Below are 24,918 nucleotides of genomic sequence, written 5' to 3'. Positions count from 1 at the left end.
GTGTCCCGCATATAATGTATAGAAGTGTCCCGCATATAATGTATATAAGTGTCCAGCATATAATGTATAGAAGTGCCCCGCATATAATGTATAGAAGTGTCCCGCATATAATGTATAGAAGTGTCCCACATATAATGTATAGAAGTGTCCCGCATATAATGTATAGAAGTGTCCCGCATATAATGTATAGAAGTGTCCCGCATATAATGTATATAAGTGTCCCGCATATAATGTATAGAAGTGTCCCGCATATAATGTATAGAAGTGTCCCGCATATAATGTATATAAGTGTCCCGCATATAATGTATAGAAGTGTCCCGCATATAATGTATATAAGTGTCCCGCATATAATGTATAGAAGTGTCCCGCATATAATGTATAGAAGTGTCCTGTATATAATGTATACAAGTGTCCCGCATATAATGTATATAAGTGTCCCGCATATAATGTATATAAGTGTCCTGTATATAATGTATACAAGTGTCCCGCATATAATGTATACAAGTGTCCTGTATATAATGTATACAAGTGTCCTGCATATAATGTATAGATTATATACAGGACACTTATATACATTATATGCGGGACACTTGTATACATTATATACAGGACACTTCTATACATTATATGCAGGACACATATACATTATATGCGGGACACTTCTTTACAACGTAATTTGAGCCGTTCTTCATTGAAGTCAATGAAGAGCAGCTCAAGATTTACGAGCGTCAAACACGCCTCGCATAATGCGAGGAGCTTTTACGTCTGAAACGAGGCAGCTATTTTCTCCTGAAAACAGTCTGTCTTTTCAGACGTAAAAGCCTCTCATCGTGTGCACATACCCTTAAAGGACGGGTGTCGCAAAAAAAAATTTTTTTATATCAATTTGCTTTTAGGGTTTTATTAAAAAATGTTTTATTTATTTGTGTGTTTGTGTTTTACTTTTTTTATTTTTGAACTTTTTCTGGTCTATGGGGGCTGCCATTTTTTTTCCAACTCTGGGTGTGTCGGCACATACAGCCCCATAGAGAATGCGAACGGGACCCGTTCCATTCACTATGATGTACGCCGTCTGTGTGGGAACGGCACATGCGCCGCTCCCACAGTCAGCTGAGCGACGTCCGGCGCCATTTTCTTGTGGACCGGAAGCCGCGGCCGGACAGTAAGATGACCATTTCCGGTCGCGGCATCTGGACTTGTGTTCTGGAGCAGACGGACTGGAGGGAGCGGCAGCGGCAGGTAAGTTATGTATGTGTATGTTTGTGTTTTTTCGTGTTTTAGTGTGTGATTACTACTGTATGTAAACCTACTACACTGTGCATTCGCTCAAAAAATGGCGGCACACAGTGTAGGAGGTTTGACTGTTCAATCCCCTCGTTTCTCCCGGAACTAGCCAGGATAAAGGAGGGGGGATTCTGAGAGCTCACTAGAGCGAGTGTGTTTTCTCAAATTTGCAGCATAAAGCAATGAGGTTGCTTTACCACATGCAATGCTGCAATTTTGGGAATTGCTCCATCTAGTGACCAGCACTGGGAAATATTATAAATTAGAATCTAATTTATAATATTTCCTGACTAGTGAAAAAATTAAAAAAATTAGAACAATGTTTAATCACTTATACACTAACTGTTTAACTTAAAAAATAAAAAAAATAAAAAGGGGAACGTTACACAGATTTGGTATCGCCGCGTCTGTAACGACCCCAACTATAAAACGATTGCTTTATTTAACCCGCACGGTGAACACTGTAAAAGATAAAAAAACAATGCCAGAATTGCTGTTTTCTGTTCATCTTGCCTTAAAAAAAAAAATATGATAAAAAGTGATTATAAAGTCACCAAATCATTGTTTTGCAAGAAACAAAAGCGTAGTCGACTACACTATTGCTTCAGGCAAAACGACGGGTCCGGTGCACAACAGAGACAAACGGAAACCATGGGCTCCGGATCAGTCACCATTGAAATCAATTGTGATGGAAACGGAAACCTCCCGTTCTGATGGAGACCTCCGACAGACCGTCAGAACGGGACCCCAACGCAGATGTGAACAGAGCCTTATCGGTGTCAATTTAAGACCCAAATAAAGTGTGGCCAAATTTCAGGGTTTTTTTTCCTATTACCCCACCAAAAAGTTAATCAATAAATTATACGTACCCAAAAATGGTGCTATTAAAAAATACTTGTCTTGCATAAAACAAGTCCTTATACAACGATGTCAACAGAAAAACATTTAATAAAAGTTATAGCTCTGAATGTGGCGATGGAAAAACTTAAAAAATTGCTTGGTCATTAAGGTTTAAAACACCTTCGGTATTAAAGGGGCTTTATTTTGGAGTGATGTAAAGACATGGAGCTGCATAAAAACTGCTGCACCAAGAGAGGGCAGGGCACCGGGTAGAGAAGGTAGCCTTGATTGATCCCGGCGATCGCCAGGACAACTAACAGAGCGGCTGGGTGTAACTAGACCTAGCACAGCTCTAAGGCCCCCGCAATACGGTCCGCAATTACGGACCCGCGCGGTTCTATTGGCCACGGACACCTTTCCGTATTTTTACTGATGGTGTCCGTGCTGAAAAAAATTATAGAACCTGCCCTATTCTGGTCCGTAATTACGGCAAGAACTCTTACACAGAAGTCTACGGGAGCTTCCATAAATACGGACGGCTACTGATGTGCATCCATATACCGTCCGTATTTACAGAAGCGTCGCTAGGCAACATGCAGATGACATCATTTGCATCCTCCCTCTTTTTTACGGATCCGTATATACGGATGGAATACAGACCGTATTTACGGACAGTATTTAGGGATAGATGAAAATACGGTCGTGTGCATGGGGCCTAAGGGTAAAATCACACACAGAGTTTTGATGGTCTTTTTGTGAAGTTTTTTTTTAACTAAAGCCAGAAGTGGATCAAAGGTCTGTTGCACAAGACCGTTGTGCCACTCGGGCCGTTTTTGACGGCATCCGATAATCTTCACGGACCCATTCACTATAGCGGGTGAATCGGGTCCGTGAAAAATAGTCTGAGTCTGTGATCCGAGGAAAGACAGAACATGTCCTACAACATGTCGTGTGCATGAGGCAGAAAGGAAAGAAAAGGTAGAGAGAGAGAGAGAAGACTGACGCATCTCCGTTCTTTGGTGTCCACCCGAGTTTCGCTCAAAAAAGGGAGCCAAAAAACTGCATCAAAACTCTGTGTTCTGGTCCTGGCCTAATTATGACAAGATCAGGTCTGTTTTGCCCTGTAACTGGGGCTGCTATGCCCCAGTTAGGGCACGTTCACACCGCTTATTTTCAGCCGTTTAGCGGGCGTAAACGTGCCGAAATACGGTTGAAAATACAGAAGCTGAACGCCTCCAAACATCTGCACATTGATTTCAATGGGAAAAATGGCGTTCTGTCTGGGGTCTCTTTTACGTGGCCATTCGTAAGAACGGCGCGTAAAAAAACGCCCCCCGTAGAAAAAAAGTGCATGTAACTTCTTGAACCGTTTTTTCATTGTCTCAATAGAAAAACAGCTCCAAAAACGGCCGTAAAAAAACGCATCAAAAAAAGTCTGAAAATCAGGGGCTGATTTCACTTGAAAACCGCTCTGTATTTTACGGCCGTTTTTAGTCTGCCATGTGAACATACCCTTACAGGAAAAATATGCAGTGTTAGGGTTTGTTCACACGCAGTAGCAAAATACGTCTGAAAATACAGAGTGGTTTTCAAGCGAAAACAGCTCCTGATTTTCAGACGTTTTTGTAGCAACTCACGTTTTTTTCGGCCTATTTTATGGCCGCTTTTGGAGCGGTTTTTCAATGGAGTCAATGAAAAACAGCTCCAAAAACGTCCCAAGAAATGACCTGCACTTCTTTTTTACGCTTCTAGTTACGCACCGTATTTTGAAAACGACACGCAAAATTACGCCTCATGGGAACAGAACACCGTAAATCCCATTGCAAGCAGTGGGCAGATGTTTGGAGATGTAATGGTGCCATTTATTCAGGCGTAATTCGAGGCGTAAGCTGCCCGAATTACGTCTGAAAACACATTGTGTGAACAGACCCTTAAAAGATAAAAAATAAAAAAAATTGCTCCACAAAGGTCTGAACTGCTGGGGGGACAAATTGGTGGCAAAAAAAAAAAAAAAATAGAAGCAGAACACTTTTTTTCTAAATAAAATAAAAAGACAAAAAGAAAATAGAAAAATCCTTTCAAATAGCTTCAAGTCATGCCTCGCTTACCTCTAATTGAAAAACGTCTCACCCACGTCAGGTAGGGCCAGACATTAGGGCCAGACATTAGGGCCAGACATTAGGGCCAGACATTAGGGCCAGACATTAGGGCCAGACATTAGGGCCAGACATTAGGGCCAGACATTAGGGCCAGACATTAGGGCCAGACATTAGGGCCAGACATTAGGGCCAGACATTAGGGCCAGACATTAGGGCCAGACATTAGGGCCAGACATTAGGGCCAGACATTAGGGCCAGACATTAGGGCCAGACATTAGGGCCAGACATTAGGGCCAGACATTAGGGCCAGACATTAGGGCCAGACATTAGGGCCAGACATTAGGGCCAGACATTAGGGCCAGACATTAGGGCCAGACATTAGGGCCAGACATTAGGGCCAGACATTAGGGCCAGACATTAGGGCCAGACATTAGGGCCAGACATTAGGGCCAGACATTAGGGCCAGACATTAGGGCCAGACATTAGGGCCAGACATTAGGGCCAGACATTAGGGCCAGACATTAGGGCCAGACATTAGGGCCAGACATTAGGGCCAGACATTAGGGCCAGACATTAGGGCCAGACATTAGGGCCAGACATTAGGGCCAGACATTAGGGCCAGACATTAGGGCCAGACATTAGGGCCAGACATTAGGGCCAGACATTAGGGCCAGACATTAGGGCCAGACATTAGGGCCAGACATTAGGGCCAGACATTAGGGCCAGACATTAGGGCCAGACATTAGGGCCAGACATTAGGGCCAGACATTAGGGCCAGACATTAGGGCCAGACATTAGGGCCAGACATTAGGGCCAGACATTAGGGCCAGACATTAGGGCCAGACATTAGGGCCAGACATTAGGGCCAGACATTAGGGCCAGACATTAGGGCCAGACATTAGGGCCAGACATTAGGGCCAGACATTAGGGCCAGACATTAGGGCCAGACATTAGGGCCAGACATTAGGGCCAGACATTAGGGCCAGACATTAGGGCCAGACATTAGGGCCAGACATTAGGGCCAGACATTAGGGCCAGACATTAGGGCCAGACATTAGGGCCAGACATTAGGGCCAGACATTAGGGCCAGACATTAGGGCCAGACATTAGGGCCAGACATTAGGGCCAGACATTAGGGCCAGACATTAGGGCCAGACATTAGGGCCTCGCGCGACAGACTTTATGTGACGGGCAGCTAGAACAAGGTCGCACAGCTTCTTGTACAGCGATGTCGTCGAATAAAGATAATCAATAATAAATCCATAAACGTGAATTCAGTACATTGATCAACCATGTTCTTCACGCGCTCGTCTTTAGGGATAAGCGTCACAGTGGGTATTTGGAGCCTGCGAATGCGATGCAGAAAGACGCAGCGATGGCAACACACACACACGAGGGGTCTGAGAAAGAGATGGAAAGAAGACACGAGACACTTGTGGAAAATTCAATCATTTTATTATCTGCCCTGAAAGCATGCATTATATTACAGCACCTGTAAACAGTCAATTCAATGCGCTGACAGGAGCAGCTTTGTGGGATTTGGAATGTTTTTTAGTATAAACGCTTTTTCCTTGATAAAGTTGACATATAACGGACATTAGTGACACCCCCGGTGGCTGGAAACAGTCATAGCAGCTTACAAAGAATGATGCCAATTATCCCAATTGCACGTTTATCAAATTTATTGCTACATGAAAAAAAAAAAAAAAAAAAAAAGACCATTAAATTGTATTATTATTATTATACTGATTGTCTACATGCAAATTCCTGTTTATAGAACCAGCCTGAGCATGCTTTACAAGCAGCGATAAGCGACCCGTGACCTCAAGGGGAATTTCAAATCCCAGGACTTCAATAAAAGCTCGGTTGCTGGGACTTGTAGTCCTGCAGGCCAACTGTGACATCACAGCCGCTGGATCGGGTAAGAGATCGCGGTCATGTCTCTCAGATCCAGGATAGCAGCGGATCGCTTAGATTTTAAAATGATAGAATATTGCCCCTGAAAATAAAAATAATAATTCCCAGTAACTACAAATCCTTATAGTGATTGTCCGCTATTTAAAAAACATTTTGTTTTGGTTTTTATCAAATCTATTTTCAAAATTCTGTGCCGATTTATTTCTTAATCTAGCTTTACAACTCTGGCTGCCTGAAGTCACCACTAGGGGGAGTTTACTGCATACATTATACTACATAATAACACAGTATACAATAGGCTCCCTCTAGTGGTGGCTGCAGGCAGTTAGAATGTTATATATTAACTGCATTTCTATGCAGGGGATTTGGAGCTTTGGATCATAAAAAAGGAGCTCCAACCAATATAAAGATATATTAGGAAATGTGTCAGAACAGAATTTTGGACCTAAAAATGTCATGTGTTAAAAGGTGGACATTCACTTTAAGTTTTCCCTCTCCTGTAAAGTTGTTAAATAGTTAATGCAGCCATTTTTTAGTGGGTGGAAACAAATATGGCTACCATAACAGCTCACGTAGATTTCCCAGACTTTTTTCCAATATGGCGGCAGCGCACAGATCTCTGTAGGATTTGCTGTTCAGGACTCTAGACGCGCTGAGTGACACCACAGTAAAAGCTGAATGGCGGCCATATTGGTTATCACACTTTTTTTTTTTTTGCTGTAAACAAAATTATTAAGCTGCTTGACAGAAGAGGGAGACTCAAGGACTTCTATTTACTGGAGATGGACATGCCCTTTAAGTTGACCATAGCAGGTGTACGAAATATAAGAAAAATACAAGTCAGACAAGACATTGATTACCGTTTCCCCCCCATAGACAATCACACATACCATAGAAGTTAAGAAAATTTGTGAAAAAATAATTTGAAACCAAAATTGTATACATGGTCATTTAGCTGAACAGTTTTTTTTTAGTTTTTTTTATAAAATATACATATTTATATATCTCAATGACGTGGGAATAAATGAATTTACACTTCTTATTGGGAAAGGGTTAAAAACGTATAAAGTATTGCATAGTGCTAAACAGTCTCTTCTCTACTGGAGGCTAAAAAAAATAGCCCCGTGTTAAAGTGGCAGATCTCATCTTTACAAGGAGGAGGAAACCAAATGGGTGGAAAGAGATTTCTAGGTGAATTTGGGAATAAACCACGTGCAATGCTCCTACTCCGCTGCGTATACCGCGAGACAGCCGCACTTTACACAGGAGCAATGCACAAGAAGCGCAGAAAGGGTTAACCCAGTAGGCGTTTCGATCGTCCCCTTTACAGACCCTCGTACCGGAGTTAAAGGGGTTGTCCAGTTTCACCAAACAAAAAGTTATCCACTGTATAATAAAAAGTTATACAATTTTCCAAAATACCTTCTGTATCTATGCCTCACGGTTTTCAAGATCTCTGCTTGCAGTCATTTAATAAGAACCTTCATTGTTTACTTCCAGTGACTAAATCTGTCCTGGTCATGTGATGGGCACACAGGTGCATGGTTTGTTACAGTACAGTTATCAGAGCTGTGTACTGATCACACAGGTGCATGGCTCGTTACAGGACATTTAGGGTGCATTCACAAGGTGTGGTTTTGTCGGGACCTTTGTTGCGAGGCCAAAGACCGCGCCGTTTTTTTGGCGCGGTTTGCGCCTGTGTGAATACAGCCTTAAATCAGAGCTGTGTCTTGTAACGAGTCACGCACTTGTGTAATCAAGACACCGCTCTGATAACTGCTGTAACAATCCATAAACCTGTGTGATCACCACGTGACCAGGACAGATTTATATACACCAGAAGCAAGCAATAAGGGTTCTTATTGAAGGACAGCAAGCAGAGATCCTGAAAACCGTCAGACATTGATACATCGAAAGCATATTGGCAAAATGTCTGCCTTTTCATTATACAAAGCCTCATATGTTTAAAGGGACAGTACGCAGTATCCATTCGCCAGCGGGACAGAACAGTGTCCATCAGCATTGCTGAAAACCGTCTCAGCGTCATGTCGCACTTTAGTGGCAGCCTCCTGTCTAACGTGCAGCGGTCTCAGGACAACGCACTCTGACACAATCCCTTCAATATATCCTAGTGCAAGTGACTTGATGTCCAGGTATATATATTTAAAAAAAAATGCATATATGAGATGCTTCCAACATACAGGATATTAACATATAACCATTTAATATAAATCTAATTATACACAGCTTGTCGTGAATACTCAAGCTGCGCGCAGGCACAACCGTGGGCGATTCTGGGTAAGAAAGCTAAAATATACAAAAAAAATAATAATAATCTATATATATTTCCCTGTGTAGGAAAATACGAGCTAGCGATGATCTAAGGCTATTGTAGACCCCTGACAGGACTATATTACAGATTATCCCCTTATTCAGAGCATAGACATAGGTTTTAAAAAAAAAAAAATTACAATTAGAAGTTTTCAATAAAAGTCTGATACACAACTCCCTCTCTTTACATACAGTTCAGTAGTATATTCAAGCAAACCCAGTTACGCACAGGAGGGTCGCGGTTCCAGCACAGTAAGAAGTTAAGGCCCCTTTTATCTTAACGGCAAAAAAAACTAAAAAAAAAAAAATACGAAAAACAAAAAAAAATCATGAAAAATATTGTCTTTAAAAAAAAAAAAATCTGTATAATGTAATAGGTTTAATTATTATGCATCAGGGAATGGGAAAAATAACAGATCATTGAATATCTGGGAAGGACTTTAAACTCTGACGTGGCAGGAGCCGGGCGCCTCAGGACATCTGTATGGCTTTCTTCAGCTTGTCGATCTCGCTCTGCATGGGATAAACCAAGAATGAGCTTTGGTTACTAAGAATCATGGCGAGGTGTGTATGTGCGAGACATAGGGCAGAAGACTTGCAGTGCGGGAATCTAGATGTAAGACGTGGGTCCCTCTCCCGCTATTAAGTCAGAGTACAAACAAAATACCTGACCTGTTTATCTATTACATGGACACCATTCATTCAAATGTAGAAAACACATTTTCATAAACCCTAATATGAGTTAATAGACGGGAGTCTTCTCTTCAGGGTCCTCATCTCTTGGCCAGAGTGGAGAGTGGTTACAAATAGCATCTCTCTGGAGGACCTGTATTACTTAATTTCACCTGTGGTGGCACTGCAGGGAAAATGAACACTTACGGTCAGGTTTCCCCACAGATTACAGCTGATCGCTGGGGGTACCAGCAAGGGGACACTTGGTGACCAGCTTATTGGCAAGGAACCCTTCTAAGTAGGGACTATCCAAAGCGGAAAATCCCCCTTAAGACGAGTCTGAAGAATACATTGTGTACCAGGAACTTGTACCCCCCCCCCCCCCCCCAAGGTGGCACTGAACAAAACAGAACTCATCAGCTATGATCAGCTCCAACATTGTGCAGCGCCATAAGGAGCATGAAACCCCATAGATTTCAAGGGAGAATTTTCCATATCCCCATTTTAGTGGGGATGTAGCTCCCAAAAAACGCAACAAATAAATCTTCTGACATCACAATGACATTGAGCTCCATTCAGAAGCTGCCGTGAAGATAGTAGTATGTGCTGTGCAGCCTTGTTTACCCTTCCTGAATCTTCTCAGACAGTAAAAAATGTATCATCATCTTATAATGTTATGACATATCGCTCAGATATGACAGGTAGAAGTACGACCTGGGGGACCCCCATCGATGATGCGAATGGTTGGGATCAGGTCCGAAATGCCATAGGTACTCCAGTATACCAACCCCCTGTACATCAGAACTTGCTTCAGGAGGATGAATACATTGAGGGACTACACGGCCACATTTTCTCTATGAAATACTTATAGGACAACTTCATTACCGGCTATGTGGCCCTTAGGCTCCTGGATTAGGAAATTCTGTGGCCCCTCCCCCACAATACAGACCACAAAATTCACTCACTTCTAGACTGCTCCGCAGCACTCTTTCCTCTTCTAAATCTCTTTTTATTTTATCCAGTTCATTCCTAGGGGAAAAAAAAAAAAAAGTACAAATAAAACGTGAGTTTTGGTCTGCGGAGATCAATACTCCGAGCAGGCGTGTGCCAAGAGTGGGAACTTTTGTCATTCGTCTGGGCAGGGATGAGTCATAACTTTTTATCTATGAATAGTGCAGTCATTTATACTTCTCAATCCAGAGACATCCTGCGGGAAACAACACATACCGCGCAGTCTAGGATTCTTCATCAGGAGTCTATGCAACGGCAGCGCAACAACCGCATACGTCGGGGCTTTATATTTGGCACAAATGTCGGGAGAGTTTCTCGGCGTATGAACCAAACGTAAAGATTAAATGCGATGTGAACAGAGCCCATCACCCCCTACATTATACCGTTCTATATATATAGCAGCCCCAGTTACCTATGTTCTTTCCTGAGCGCGTGCACTATAGTCAGCAGCTCGCTGATCTGAGCTCGTAACTCCTCCACCTCGTTTTTTCTTCCATCCGTGAGATCAAATTTTGGTTTAAAGTCAAGAATGACAGGACTCAAAGGGGCCGGGCTGGGTTTGGAGACGGTCGACGTGGGTGTGAATATCGACGTGGAGGCCGTGGTCACTGATGGCTGAAAAAGAAATAAAAGGGTACGTTACAAAATAGACGATTGAAGTCTTTTCACTTTTATCCTCAGCAGGAAACATTAGGGCCACTTGTAAGTCGCGGTAAAGCTGCAATATTACCCCGTGGTCCCGAGCCGGAATAAAGCGGTGTTACAATTGCCAACCCATACGTGTCTGAGAGTGGGGATGCCACTAATGCTTTACTAAGCACCGGCGGCCTCTCCATTATAGGCATTAGTGGGGGAGATGGCGGTCTAAGCAGTTGAACCCCCCTGATCTGATGGGACACAGACGACATTGCTGGATACCTTCTTTACTTCCGGCGTGAATGGTTTGACACTTTCCTCCTCATCCTCATGATGTATCTTTTGGTCCTCAGTCAAGTGTTTATTTTGCTACAACAAAAAATAAAAACGTCCATTAGTCTGTCACGATCAGGCAACGAATGCTATTAAAGGGGTAGTCGCATTATACACTTTACTGGCATATAGCCAAGATATACCACAGATGTACTATCGGCGGGGCCCTGACCGCTGCAGTACCTGCGATGGCTGGTGGTAGAAAAGCAAAAGTGAATGGCTGTCCATGCGGCCACTCGGAAAAAGGCTACCCAGCGCCTTTGCCACTTTGGTTCAGCAATTGGGGGGGGGGGGTCGCACAGCAGTCGGAGCAATGACACCAGTGTAAATAGAGCTTTAGGATGAGATTAAGATGAGATTAGGATGAGATTAGGATGAGATTAGGATGTGGCTAGTACCTCCTCAAGAACTGATCTCGGCCATTCATTGTACTTACAGAATGCAAACCATTGAAACGTCCCGGTGGTCTCTTGCCGGGCATCTTTGGTCTGCTGGCAGTGGGGTGGGAAAGGTTTTCTGAGGTAGTCGGCACATCGTCAAAGCTGATTTCTGAGGGAGCCAAGGAACGGAAGAGAGAACAGATGTTATTGTCTCTGAATTAAGGCATTGGCTGGTCTGTGCAGTATATAGGAGAATTGCTTAAATAGCACCAACCCAAAACAATGCATATTAGGGACACGTAGGCATAGACACCGACGGCAATTCCACTTTGCAGCGGCAGATTTGGATCGCTCCCACAGCCAAGGGATCAAAATTAAAAAATTAAAATTATTTAGGGGATTGTCATTTAAGCAATTCTCTGATATATTCTGCAAACAAGCCCTCAAATCATAAAAGTATAGATCTATTTTTACCACTATTTATCATATATAATAAACCAGACACAAATATGCCATGTAAGACCCACATGCAACAGCTCTGCGGGCACGTCAATGACGTATTTGCTGCTTTTTTGAGGAGAACCACCTCACACGTATGTAGATTAGAGAGAAAACAATTCACACAAAATGATGTTGATACAGGTTTGTGAGCATTCCTATAAAATCATGTTCTGTGTCCAGCCATGCAGTCAAAATACAATTGGATATGTGAACAACAAGTAAATCTGTACAGTTTTCTATTTTCTGATATGTCATAGACCAGACCTGGACAAAATCAGGGCCCAGGTCGAATAGAAAATCCACCCTGACATTAGCTTTTTGTCCATCATGCATTTGCCGGCCGGCCGGCTGGCTTGCTGTGACTACTGGGAGGAAGGAAGACTTATTGCGACTATTGGAGAGCGGCTTGATTTGGGGGGTTTGCTGTTAATGACTACCGGGAAGCAGCTTGCTGTTAAGATTGTTTTACTACTAGGAGGTGAGGGGAGGTCACTGCTGGAACTACATATACTTTATTCTGACTACTGGGGGTGCAAAACCAGGCTTGCATTTCCCCAGTTGCAGGGTGCACCCGTCCTTACAGCAGGTCATTGCTGGCCTCTAACTTATGGAGCTGGCATCTAAACCTGGCAAAAAAAATTCTGTGCCAGACATAGACCCGTATAAGAAGTTGGTTGCTGAGTGAAGCCGATGGGGCAATGTGCTTGGACCCCTACTGATACTAAATTTCTCAGGTTATTCATCATAAAATAACATTACACTAATGGCCTGTTCACATCTGCGTTGAAGGCTCCATTAGGGGCTTCCGTCGCAGATCCGTCCAAAAATAGCGGAAACAATAGCGAGGCATGCTGCGCTATTGTTTCCGGTAAAACCACGGACACCCCGACAGAAATCCATTAAATTCAATTCCATCGGCGCCGGTTATCTCCCTCGTTCAACGGAATTTCGTTGTTCTGCTTCTGTGACGGAGCAGAACAATGGAAACCCGAACGCACATGTGAACAGTCCCTAAATAATAGTTTTCTACATTCACATCCAGAGCTGCATTCAAAATTCTGCTGGTTGCTGGAAAACAGTTTAGCCCCACTCTGCTGCAAGTCATGTGATGCCTTACATTAACTGTGTAACTGCCCTCAGAACTCCCAGAATGCATTGCTCTCTGCTTACAGCAATCAAACAGAATTCTGAATTCAGCTTTAGGCATGAATGGAGAAGAAAATATTATGTAACTCCAAACCGATACAAGGTAAAATTTATACCTGTCAGGTCTTGGGAATAAAAGGAATTTTTCTTAACTACCGCTTATGCCCAGAGATAAAAGGTCATGAAAAATTTCCTTAAAGAGGCTCTGTCACCACATTATAAGTGCCGTATCTCCTACATAATGTGATCGGCGCTGTAATGTAGGTGACCGCAGTGCTTTATATTTAGAAAAATTATCTATTTTTACCACGTTAGGAGCGATTTTAGCTTTATGCTAATTAGTTTCTTAATGCCCAAGTGGGCGTGTTTTTACTTTAGACCAAGTGAGCGTTGTACAGAGGAGTGTATGACGCTGACCAATCAGTGACCAATCAGCGTCATGCACTTCTCTCCATTCATTTAGTTAGCGCATAGTGACACTGCGTTGTTCGCTATGTGCTGTCTTATTCTAACATATTAACGTTACTGAAGTGTTCAGACAGTGAATAGACATTCCTTCCAGACAGGACAGGATGTCTATTCACAATCCCGGCACTTCGTTAACGTTTGTTTGGTACTTACAGCAGAGCAAAGCGTAATCTCCCTGTAACCTGTCATTTACAGCGAGATCTCGCTTTGCTCTGCTGTAAGTACCACAGAAACATTAACGAAGTGCAGAGATTGTGAATAGACATCCCATCCTGGCTGGAAGGAATGTCTATTCACTGTCTAAACACTTCAGTAACGTTAATATGTCTGTATAAGCCAGCACATAGTGACACTGTGTTGTTCAATATGCACTCACTAAATGAATGGAGAGAAGTGCAGGATGCTGATTGGTCACTGATTGGTCAGCGTCATACACTCCTCTGTACAACTCCCACTTGGTCTAAAGTAAAAACACGCCCACTTGGGCATTAAGAAACTAATTAGCATAAAGCTAAAATCGCTGCTAATGTGGTGAAAACAGATCGTTTTTCTAAATAAAAAGCATCACTGTCACCTACATTATAGCGCCCATCTCCGTATGTAGGAGACAGGGCACTTATAATGTGGTGACAGAGTCTCTTTAAAGAGGCTCTGTCACCAGATTATAAGTGCCATATCTCCTACATAATATGATCGGTGCTGTAATGTAGATAACAGTGGTTTTTATTTTGAAAAACGATCATTTTTGATCGAGTTATGAGCAATTTTAGATCTCGATGTGCTGTCATTAAAGAGGCTCTGTCACCAGATTCTCAAATCCCTATCTCCTATTGCATGTGATCGGCGCTGCAATGTAGAGAAGAGTAAAGATTTGTTTTTTGTTTTTTTTAAACGTTCATTTTTGGCCAAGTTATGAGCTATTTTATATATATGAAAATGAGCTTTGAAATGGACAACTGGGCGTTTTTAACTGGGCGTGTTTACGTGTATGACGCTGACCAATCAGTGACCAGTCAGCGTCATACACTCCTCTACATTTATTTACACAGCAGCGATGTGCAGCCACATACACAGAGATTAACGTTAATCAAGTGTCCTGATAATGAATACACATGAAATCCAGCCTGGACGTCATGTGTATTCACAATCCTGACACTTCTGACTCTTTTCTGTGAGATTCCAGCAACGGATACGAAATCTCGTTTACCTCCGTAATCTCGCGAGATTTTGTTTCACTTGCTGGAATCTCACAGAAAAGAGTCAGAAGTGTCAGGATTCTGAGTACACATGACGTCCAGGCTGGATTTCATGTGTATTCCTTATCAGGACACTTGATTAACGTTAATCTCTGTTTATGTGGCTGCACATCGCTGCTGTGTAAATGAATGGAGATGAGCGTATGATGCTGACTGGTCACTGATTGGTCAGCGTCATACACGTAAACACGCCCAGTTAAAAACACAATACACGCCCAGTTGGACATAACGAAAAAAAAACCGCCCAGTTGTCCATTTCAAAGCTGATTTGCATATATATATATATATATATATATATAAAATAGCTCATAACTTGGCCAAAAATGAACGTTTTAAAAAAAAAAAAACAAAAAAAAAAACTTTACTATTATCTACATTGCAGCGCCGATCACATGCAATAAGAGATAGGGATTTGAGAATCTGGTGACAGAGCCTCTTTAAGTCCCACACAAACTTTACCGAAGTGTCGGGAGTGTGAATGGACATCGCGTCCTGGCTGGAGGTGATATCTATTCACTTTCAAGACACTTCAGTAAAGTTAATGTGGGAGTATGTGACAGCACAGCGAGATCACGCTGTGCAGGGAGTACAAATGGACATGAATGGAGAGAAGCGTATGACGCTGATTGGTCAGCGTCATACACTCCTCTTTACAACGCCCAGTTGGACATTAAGAAACTAATTAGCATAAATATAAAATTGCTCATAACTTGCTCAAAAATGATTGTTTTTCCAAATAAAAACCACTGTGATCTACATTACAGCGCTGATCACATTATGTAGGAGATAGGACACTTATAATCTGGTGACAGAGTCTCTTTAAACAATATGGATGTAAAAGGCGGAATATGTGAACACAGGATATAATTACTTATCTGCCCTACAGAAAGTTGCTACAGTTTATGAAGTTATTATATGTTAGTAGTGTAATATAATCTATAAACGTACAAATCAGGCAAGTCTCTGAGCAGCGTGATGTGCCCTTATAGATACATGGTTAAAACATAAAATTCTGTCTGCCTGAAGCCACCACTAGAGGGAGCTCCCTGCATACTGTTGTTATAAAGGTCAATGTATAAACAGCATAAAGTAATCTCTGCCTAGTGACAGAATCTTATCCTTTAACCCCTTGTAGGCACGGCCAATTTTTATCTTCGCTTTCCATCGTCTTATTCCAAAAGTCGTAACTCTTTATTTTACCGTCAACATAGCCGTATGAGGGCTTGTTTTTATTGTGGGACAAAGATATCGTTTTTAAATGGCACTATTTAATGTACCATATAGCATAATGGGGGAAAAGCTGCAATCCCTCCATTGTTTTTTGGGGTTTTGCTTTTACGGAGCTGACCATGCAATAAAAATTTCATGTTAAATTTATTCTGCAGGTCAACATGATTACGGTGATACCAAATTTATATAGGTTCATTTATGTTTGAATACTTTTAAAAAAAAAAATTGTTTTGAGAACCATAACTTTATTTCTTTTTCCATCGATGGAGAGGTACGAGGGCTTGTTTTTTTGCGGGGTGATCTGTATTTTTAATTGGTGCCATTTTGGGGTACAGGCAACTTTTTGATGATTTTTTTTTTTTCTGTGCGTTAGCGAAGTGACCAAAAAACAGCATTGTGATATTTTTTTTTTTTCACCTGGCGGGTTCAATAACATAATTATTTAATAGCTTGAATTCATACAGACGCGGCAATACCAATTATGTTTTCCTTTTTTTATTGCTTACATGATTATTTATGAAAAGTGGGAAAAGGAGGGATTTTTGAACTTTTAGTTCTCTTCTATATATTTTTTAAATTTTAAATTAAAGATTTTTTTTCCCTCAGGGGTCTTCACCATGTGATCATTAGACCGGTCATACAACACCCTGGCAAGGCTTAATAATAGAACACAGAAGGCAGACCTGGATGCCTTCAATAGGCCTCCGGGTGCCATGGTAACTGATCGACACCGCACGATCAGGGGTGTCATTTGGGCTAATAGTAAAGCGGGCCTCTGCATAGTATGTTGACAGATCCACTTTAACTCTAGGATTATAAACACAGAGCTCCGTATTTTCACAGAGGTTAAACCCTTTAAAGATTTTTTTAAGCCAATAATCAATACAGGACCTATTAATAAAAAAAGGAACGGTGTTCAAGGTGGACATTTACTTGAAGTCTCAGGTGCATGGATGACTTCAAGCTCATGCACACAAAATCATCAATATAATTATTTTTTTTATGAATACACTGGTGATCACAGGACTGTTCCAATTTGGACTGTGATCGCAGGTTCACCAAATAGTATGACAACATCATGGAGGAGATAAGTAGGAGAGAGTAACCCCGTTGTTAGGAATCTTCTATGCAGTTTACACCTTCACCTCTAAATCTCAAATCTAAAAAAAAAGGATGACTCTGGTGAGAGAATATGATCTTACCAAAATGGAGAAGGGTAGGGGAAGTTCCTGATACGAAAGAAAGGATACATGGCAAACAGGAGAGGAAACAAAATCTGGAAAGAAAAGTCAAGGAGAGGAATGTCTAGAACAAAGATTGTGAACTAAAATTATACTTTGCAAAGCAGAAAAAAAAGAGAAAACATTTGAAGGAGAAGTAGATTCTGGACATGCTGAGAAAGGAAGAGACGCAGGCAGAAGGAGAACCAATCCCCCTGGGGCCAGGATGTCATGTGGAAGATCAATGAAGACCGTACATGTGGGACGCACCCTGACGGGATTCCACCTTTATGTTCTATAGATCTCTATACATACAAAGCTCCACATGTTTTAATGCTGCGTAACCTTATAAATTATTTTTTTCCCATAATGCGTGCTGATCTTCAGTACCTTCTACTCCATTCACATCCTAAGCTGCACTTAAAACTCAGCTGGTTTCCACGTCTGCCACATCTTTCTGCTTGTGTGCACAGAGGGTAGAGTGGTGATAATGCAGAGGGTACATAAAGTACCAAAAGCTTGAAACAATACATAGGCATCAAAGAATCTCAGATCCTTGCAGTTATGGGTGTTTGTCAGCCCAGCGCTGATAGACTTCAAGTGGATGATCTCTGAATTCTGATTGCAGCTCTGGATGTGACTGGCATATGGAAAGGCATTGAAATAGCGTGCTAAAATGGAAAGACATCTGTGATTTTAATCTGTCACATTACCTGTGATTTCAATGTTAAGACAACAGAAACGATGATGAACGATTTCCCCAAAAAGTAGGGATCAGAGGGCCAGAAAAAGTGAGCCCCACTCCTGAAACCTTAGAAATAGGACCCCTCCCCCCTTTCCTGGAGCCAGAAAAGTGACATATTACCCTTATAGTTCTGCTAAAAAGCGGTGAGGGCTCACAGAGGTGCGCAGCTCATGTAACAAGCTTTTTCAGACCCTGTGAACGCCCCACGGTAATGGGTCAAAATGCGCCCTCTAGTGTTCATAGGAATTCCCAAAGATGTAATAGACAAATTGTCTGGGCTAGTAGGAGATAGTCTATAGAGACCTTTAACATGGAAAAACTATTTTTATATAGGTTTGTCATTACCTGGAGCTTAAAAAAAACAAACAAAAACACACAATACTTTGAATAAAATAACAAAGATTGCATCTGAAACTTATTACATTTTTAGATCCCCTGATATGCAGTTTTCTATCTGCTCCTAGTTTCAGACTTTTCTCATTTAGCCGTGTCCTTGTTGGATGTGAGATGTGTGTCCAGGATGCTGCTGCCTCCACTATAGCTCTCATGTATCAGCACAGCCTCATCCCTGTACTGCTTTCTCCTACTAAAGCCCATGAAGCATTTACGACCTAGTCCTGACAGACACTGATGTGGAGGAGAGTGTGACTTTCCCCTCCCTCCCCCTGCAGAGCGTCCGTTGGTTCTCTCTTCTCTGTACACTGATACGCAACCGGTGTCATCTCTCCACCCCCCTCAATCCCACATACTGGTATGTGTGCTTTCCTCTCTATCAATACTCTGATACTGACAGCCTGTGTGATCTGCCCTCCCTGAAGACTTGGATGCTCTCCCCCACTCTAATCTGCTGTGTATAGCGAGAGCAGATTAGTCAGCCACGACAGAAGCAGCGTTCTGTCGGATCAATGTCAGAAGCATCAGGACAACCAGCTATGCACAGGAGTTACACAGACTCTACAGCAGCAAAATGGCAAGACATTTTTAATGCAGAATTTTTAGAAAGTTGCCAAATTTAGTACAAAAGGCGTCCATAGCCTTTAAGTTCTATTTTTATAATGGACATCTTGGAGGGAGAACAGGACGCCAAAACGTATATGCAGTGCGAATATTGGCCCTGCATAGTAGTAAACAAGCTATTGTAACAATGTTACTTCCAGGCTCCAGGTGAGCAGCTCATTGCAAACAAATATGCATGCGTGGCAAAAACCTTATCAAGAAGAGACAGGGATGAAGTGCATGCTCCAGAACCGTGCCAGAAACGTGTGAGCTACTGAACCGTCACAGGTAGCATGCAAACCGAATACAGAAAACCGTGAGGAGTAAAGTAGCACGTTCCATGGAGAATATTATTATTATTGGGCATAAATGGGCTCAGGATTATCGGGGACAGAATGAGAGCGGTGATGATTAACACGTCCACTCGGCACACAGAGGTCATGCAGCGGAGACGGACTACCGCCAAATATAGACAGCTGCCGTATCTCCACCTACTTACCCTGTTCTTTTGGACTTTTTAATGCACTCTGTTCCACCTCCGCAGATTTCGGTCGACTCAGAATATGTTCTAGATCCATTTTCGTTTTACTAAAAGGCTCAGGATCAGCCTTTGGTCGATGAAGAGGCGAATCCCCATTAGACCTAAAATGAAATGAGCAGAGATATAATTATCTGTAGAGCGACTATGAAAGACATGATAATGTGCTTAGCTGTAATGTCTATTACAATTCCCTAGGTGGAGCTGTATGCCCAGGTGTAATGTCTATTATATTCCAATAGATGGAGCTATATGCCCTGCCAAGAACATCTGAGCTCGGACCAAAAAACAAAGCCTATAAAAAAATAAATCTAAATATAAACTTAAAAAACGTTGTGTAGCTCTGAGTAGGTGGCCACTAAGCTGCAATTACTGGCAAAGCCCATGGACAGGGGTGGAGCTAAAAAAAATTATAGGGGTCATGGCCACTTTCTCAGTCATGTACCACCCCCCTTAAAAGTGAACATATACTTTGAACAGTTTTAAGTGATGCAATGTATTTGCAAAGTTACTGATCCTGAATTACATCCCAACGCTGCATTTACAATTCTGATGGTTGTCATTGGCAAGTCAAAAAGCTTGATGTCAGACACACCCCTAACGAGCTGAACAAGCTCTGTGCAGACACTAAACAAGATGGAAATATTGGGAGATTTCAGCTCTAAAGCCTACAGAATTGTGAATGAAGCTCAGGAATATAATACATGGAATGTAAATTTGGTAGAAATGCTAGGGCAGCTTTGTGAAATGCAACTTAAAACTGAATTTTCAAATAGTAGGTAAGGATCAGACAGAGAGTCCCCCTAGAGCATTAAACAGGAGTGTCCAGGATTAAAAAAAAAAAAAAAAATTTCTTCCAAAAATAGTGCCACACATGTTGGCAGGTTGTGTCTGGTATTACAGCCTATGCTGTAAAATAAAGCTAAGCGGCAATACCAGAAACAACTGATCGAGCCTTTCACGTACACAGTTGGTGTATAACTGTAGCATCCGTGACTACCTAGGCAGCCTTGTAGCTGCGGACTGTGTGCTAAAACGTAATCTAGCTAAAGAAACAAAGGGCATTCTGAGAATTGTAGTTCTACAGCAGCATAAGAGACACAGGTGACCAAATTGCTTATGAATAACAGATAAAAGGCTGTAAATGTAAATCAATAGATTAAATGTATCGTATATCATTCATAATCCATTTATATACCAGGGATTGGGGAACAAGAAAACTAATCTGCATGATCAACTCAATCATTACATCTCATTCACAGTTTATGATAGTATAGCAGAGCTGACAGATCCTCTATACTGCACCACACAGGAGAGCAGACAGCTCCTCTATACTACACCACACAGGAGAGCTGACAGCTCCTCTATACTACATCACACAGGAGAGCTGACAGCTCCTCTATACTACACCACACAGGAGAATAGAGAGCTCCTCTATACTACACCACACAGGAGAGCTGATAGCTCCTCTATACTACACCACACAGGAGAGCTGACAGCTCCTCTATACTACACCACACAGGAGAGCTGACAGATTCTCTATACTACACCACACAGGAGAGCTGACAGCTCCTCTATACTACACCACACAGGAGAGCTGACAGCTCCTCTATACTACATCACACAGGAGAGCTGACAGCTCCTCTATACTACACCACACAGGAGAGCTGACAGGTCCTCTATACTACACCACACAGGAGAGCTGACAGCTCCTCTATACTACACCACACAGGAGAGCAGACAGCTCCTCTATACTACACCACACAGGAGAGCAGACAGCTCCTCTATACTACACCACACAGGAGAGCTGACAGATCCTCTATACTACACCACACAAAAGAGCTGACAGCTCCTCTATACTACACCACACAGGAGAGCTGACAGATTCTCTATACCACACCACACAGGAGAGCTGACAGCTTCTCTATACTACACCACACAGGAGAGCTGACAGATTCTCTATACTACACCACACAGGAGAACTGACAGATCCTCTATACTACACCACACAGGAGAGCTGATAGATCCTCTATACTACACCACACAGGAGAGCTGATAGATCCTCTATACTACACCACACAAGAGAGCTGACAGATCCTCTATACTACACCACACAGGAGAGCTGACAGATCCTCTATACTACACCACACAGGAGAGCTGACAGATCCTCTATACTACACCACACAGGAGAGCTGACAGCTCCTCTATACCACACCACACAGGAGAGCTGACAGATCCTCTATACTACACCACACAGGAGAGCTGACAGCTCCTCTATACTACACCACACAGGAGAGCTGACCTGTCCTCTATACCACACAGGAGAGCTGATAGATCCTCTATACTACACCACACAAGAGAGCTGACAGATCCTCTATACTACACCACACAGGAGAGCGGACAGATCCTCTATACTACACCACACAGGAGAGCTGACAGATCCTCTATACTATACCACACAGGAGAGCTAACAGCTCCTCTATACTACACCACACAGGAGAGCTGACAGATCCTCTATACTACACCACACAGGAGAACTGACAGATTCTCTATACTACACCATACAGGAGAGATGACAGCTCCTCTATACTACACCACACAGGAGAGCTGACAGATCCTCTATATTACTCCACACAGGAGAGCTGACAGCTCCTCTATACTACACCACACAGGAGAGCTGACAGATCCTCTATACTACACCACACAGGAGAGCGGACAGCACCTCTATACTACACCACACAGGAGAGCTAACAGCTCCTCTATACTACACCACACAGGAGAGCTGACAGCTCCTCTATACTACACCACACAGGAGAGCTGAAATATCCTCTATACAACACCACACAGGAGAGCTGACAGCTCCTCTATACAACACCACACAGGAGAACTGACAGATCCTCTATATTACTCCACACAGGAGAGCTGACCTGTCCTCTATACCACAAAGGAGAGCTGACAGATCCTCTATACTACACCACACAGGAGAGCTGACAGATCCTCTATACTACACCACACAGGAGAGCTGACAGATTCTCTATACTACACCACGCAGGAGAGCTGACATGTCCTTTATACTACACCACACTGGAGAACTGACAGATCCTCTATACTACACCACACAGGAGAACTGACCGCTCCTCTATACTACACCACACAGGAGAGCTGACAGATCCTCTATACTACACCACACAGGACAGCTGACAGATCCTCTATAATACACCACACAGGAGAGCTGACAGCTCCTCTATACTACACCACACAGGAGAGCTGACATGTCCTCTATACAACACCACACAGGAGACCTGACAGATTCTCTATACTACACCATACAGGAGAGCTGACCGCTCCTCTATACTACACCACACAGGAGAACTGACAGATCCTCTATACTACACCACACAGGAGAGCTGACAGATCCTCTATACTACACCACACAGGAGACCTGACAGATCCTCTATACTACACCACACAGGAGAGCTGACAGCTCCTCTATACTACACCACACAGGAGAGCTGAAATATCCTCTATACAACACCACACAGGAGAGCTGACAGCTCCTCTATACAACACCACACAGGAGAACTGACAGATCCTCTATATTACTCCACACAGGAGAGCTGACCTGTCCTCTATACCACAAAGGAGAGCTGACAGATCCTCTATACTACACCACACAGGAGAGCTGACAGATCCTCTATACTACACCACACAGGAGAGCTGACAGCTCCTCTATACTACACCACACAGGAGAGCTGACAGATCCTCTATACTACACCACACAGGAGAGCTGACAGATTCTCTATACTACACCACGCAGGAGAGCTGACATGTCCTTTATACTACACCACGGAGAACTGACAGATCCTCTATACTACACCACACAGGAGAACTGACCGCTCCTCTATACTACACCACACAGGAGAGCTGACAGATCCTCTATACTACACCACACAGGACAGCTGACAGATCCTCTATAATACACCACACAGGAGAGCTGACAGCTCCTCTATACTACACCACACAGGAGAGCTGACATGTCCTCTATACAACACCACACAGGAGAGCTGACAGATTCTCTATACTACACCATACAGGAGAGCTGACAGATCCTCTATACTACACCAAACAGGAGAGCTGACCTGTCCTCTATACCACACAGGAGAGCTGAGTGTTGTACTCTTAATTATTAAATTCATAGAGCAAAAATATCTAGAAAATGTTGAGAAATTAAAAACACATCGTACAATACAAATTTGTACAACTTTTCATTATTCAACGGTCACATGTGTGGGGCCGTTGCGACTGACTTGATGCCACGATCAGGACACTGGTAAACGCCTGGGTCACGGAGTCAATAAATGGCCTAAATATTTTTTTTCATGAAAAATATGCAGTTCATAAGTGAACATAAGCTTTACCCTAGTACTTTCCTATTACTATTGAGATACAGCCCATAAAAACTTACTTGGATGGAGGCGTGGAGAAGGATGGCTTTTCTGGTCTTTTAGGTGGGATGCAGGCCGGCTTTGGTAGGCTATTCGACTTGTTTACAAGTGTGGGCTTCTTGGGAGGTACCTGAGGAGCGGCTGGTTTGGAAGGCTTCGGTTCCGGAGATGGCTTTTCATCTATAATAAGGTGATGGAGAGATAAGAGACACTCCTGCAGACACATGAAATCATTCCTACCACCTCCTTATAGAACCCATATTATTTTACATTTCCCCCATACCACCTTCCATTTGTTTTATTTTTTAATCCTTTTCTTCACTGTAGAAAATATTGTATGCAGCCAGTAGTTCTGGTAATTTCATGTTACTATGAAGCCTGGATGAGGCATCACATAGGAGTTTTGTCAGATCACAACTAGCAGTAGCTAAAGTTATATGGTGCAATCAGATATGTGAGCAGTGTACAGGAGAGCCAAGGATGCCGGTCTCAGACACAGAGAAATGCACTGGATAAGCTGCAGACTGTCTGCGCAGCAGCATGCATGTCACATGCAGTGTGCAAATTCCAATCTACTGCAGTGAGGGTATTTGGTTGGCAATATTATTACATCATCTGCAGGAAAAAGTAAGAATTGCTATGCAATGACCCAGAGACATTCTGCCTGGTAATTTATCATGTGTAAACCTACAAGAGACAGCAGTGACAATCATTCCTCAGATTTAAGCAAGCCCTGATCATCAGCGGAGGGAAGCTCTGCGAATCCCCTTAGTCCCCTGCAGTGACCCTGTAGCATTATATGGCAAACCATGGAATACATGGTCACGCTGTGTCCGCCAAAGCAGGAGTCTCTTTTTTGCAGCAACTCAC

At 42.8% G+C, this 24,918-nt stretch overlaps 1 protein-coding gene across 5 annotated transcripts in view; it reads right to left on the bottom strand.

Annotated features, from left to right (window-relative positions):
• Nucleotides 1–7,625: 7,625 nt before the first annotated feature.
• CD2AP (CD2 associated protein) overlaps nucleotides 7,626–24,918 on the bottom strand; it is an 85,841-nt gene continuing 68,548 nt past the window's right edge. For 4 of the 5 annotated variants that reach the window (XM_075860968.1, XM_075860967.1, XM_075860971.1 and 1 more), the window contains 7 exons: nucleotides 24,069–24,228; nucleotides 19,565–19,707; nucleotides 11,560–11,672; nucleotides 11,073–11,159; nucleotides 10,567–10,769; nucleotides 10,109–10,172; nucleotides 7,626–8,984 (listed from right to left, as the gene is read on the bottom strand). In XM_075860968.1, coding sequence (XP_075717083.1) covers nucleotides 8,943–8,984; nucleotides 10,109–10,172; nucleotides 10,567–10,769; nucleotides 11,073–11,159; nucleotides 11,560–11,672; nucleotides 19,565–19,707; nucleotides 24,069–24,228 — 812 coding nt within the window. In that variant the 3' untranslated portion in view covers nucleotides 7,626–8,942. Of the gene's footprint in view, nucleotides 8,985–10,108; nucleotides 10,173–10,566; nucleotides 10,770–11,072; nucleotides 11,160–11,559; nucleotides 11,673–17,306; nucleotides 17,381–19,564; nucleotides 19,708–24,068; nucleotides 24,229–24,918 lie in introns of those variants that run through there. The other variant, XR_012883061.1, reaches the window with a different exon arrangement.

This window comes from Rhinoderma darwinii, chromosome 4 (genome assembly GCF_050947455.1).
Source record: "Rhinoderma darwinii isolate aRhiDar2 chromosome 4, aRhiDar2.hap1, whole genome shotgun sequence".
Classification (NCBI taxonomy): Eukaryota; Metazoa; Chordata; class Amphibia; order Anura; family Rhinodermatidae; genus Rhinoderma; species Rhinoderma darwinii.
Note: the sequence above shows the minus strand (reverse complement) of the source record. Positions and strands in the feature narration are given on the sequence as shown.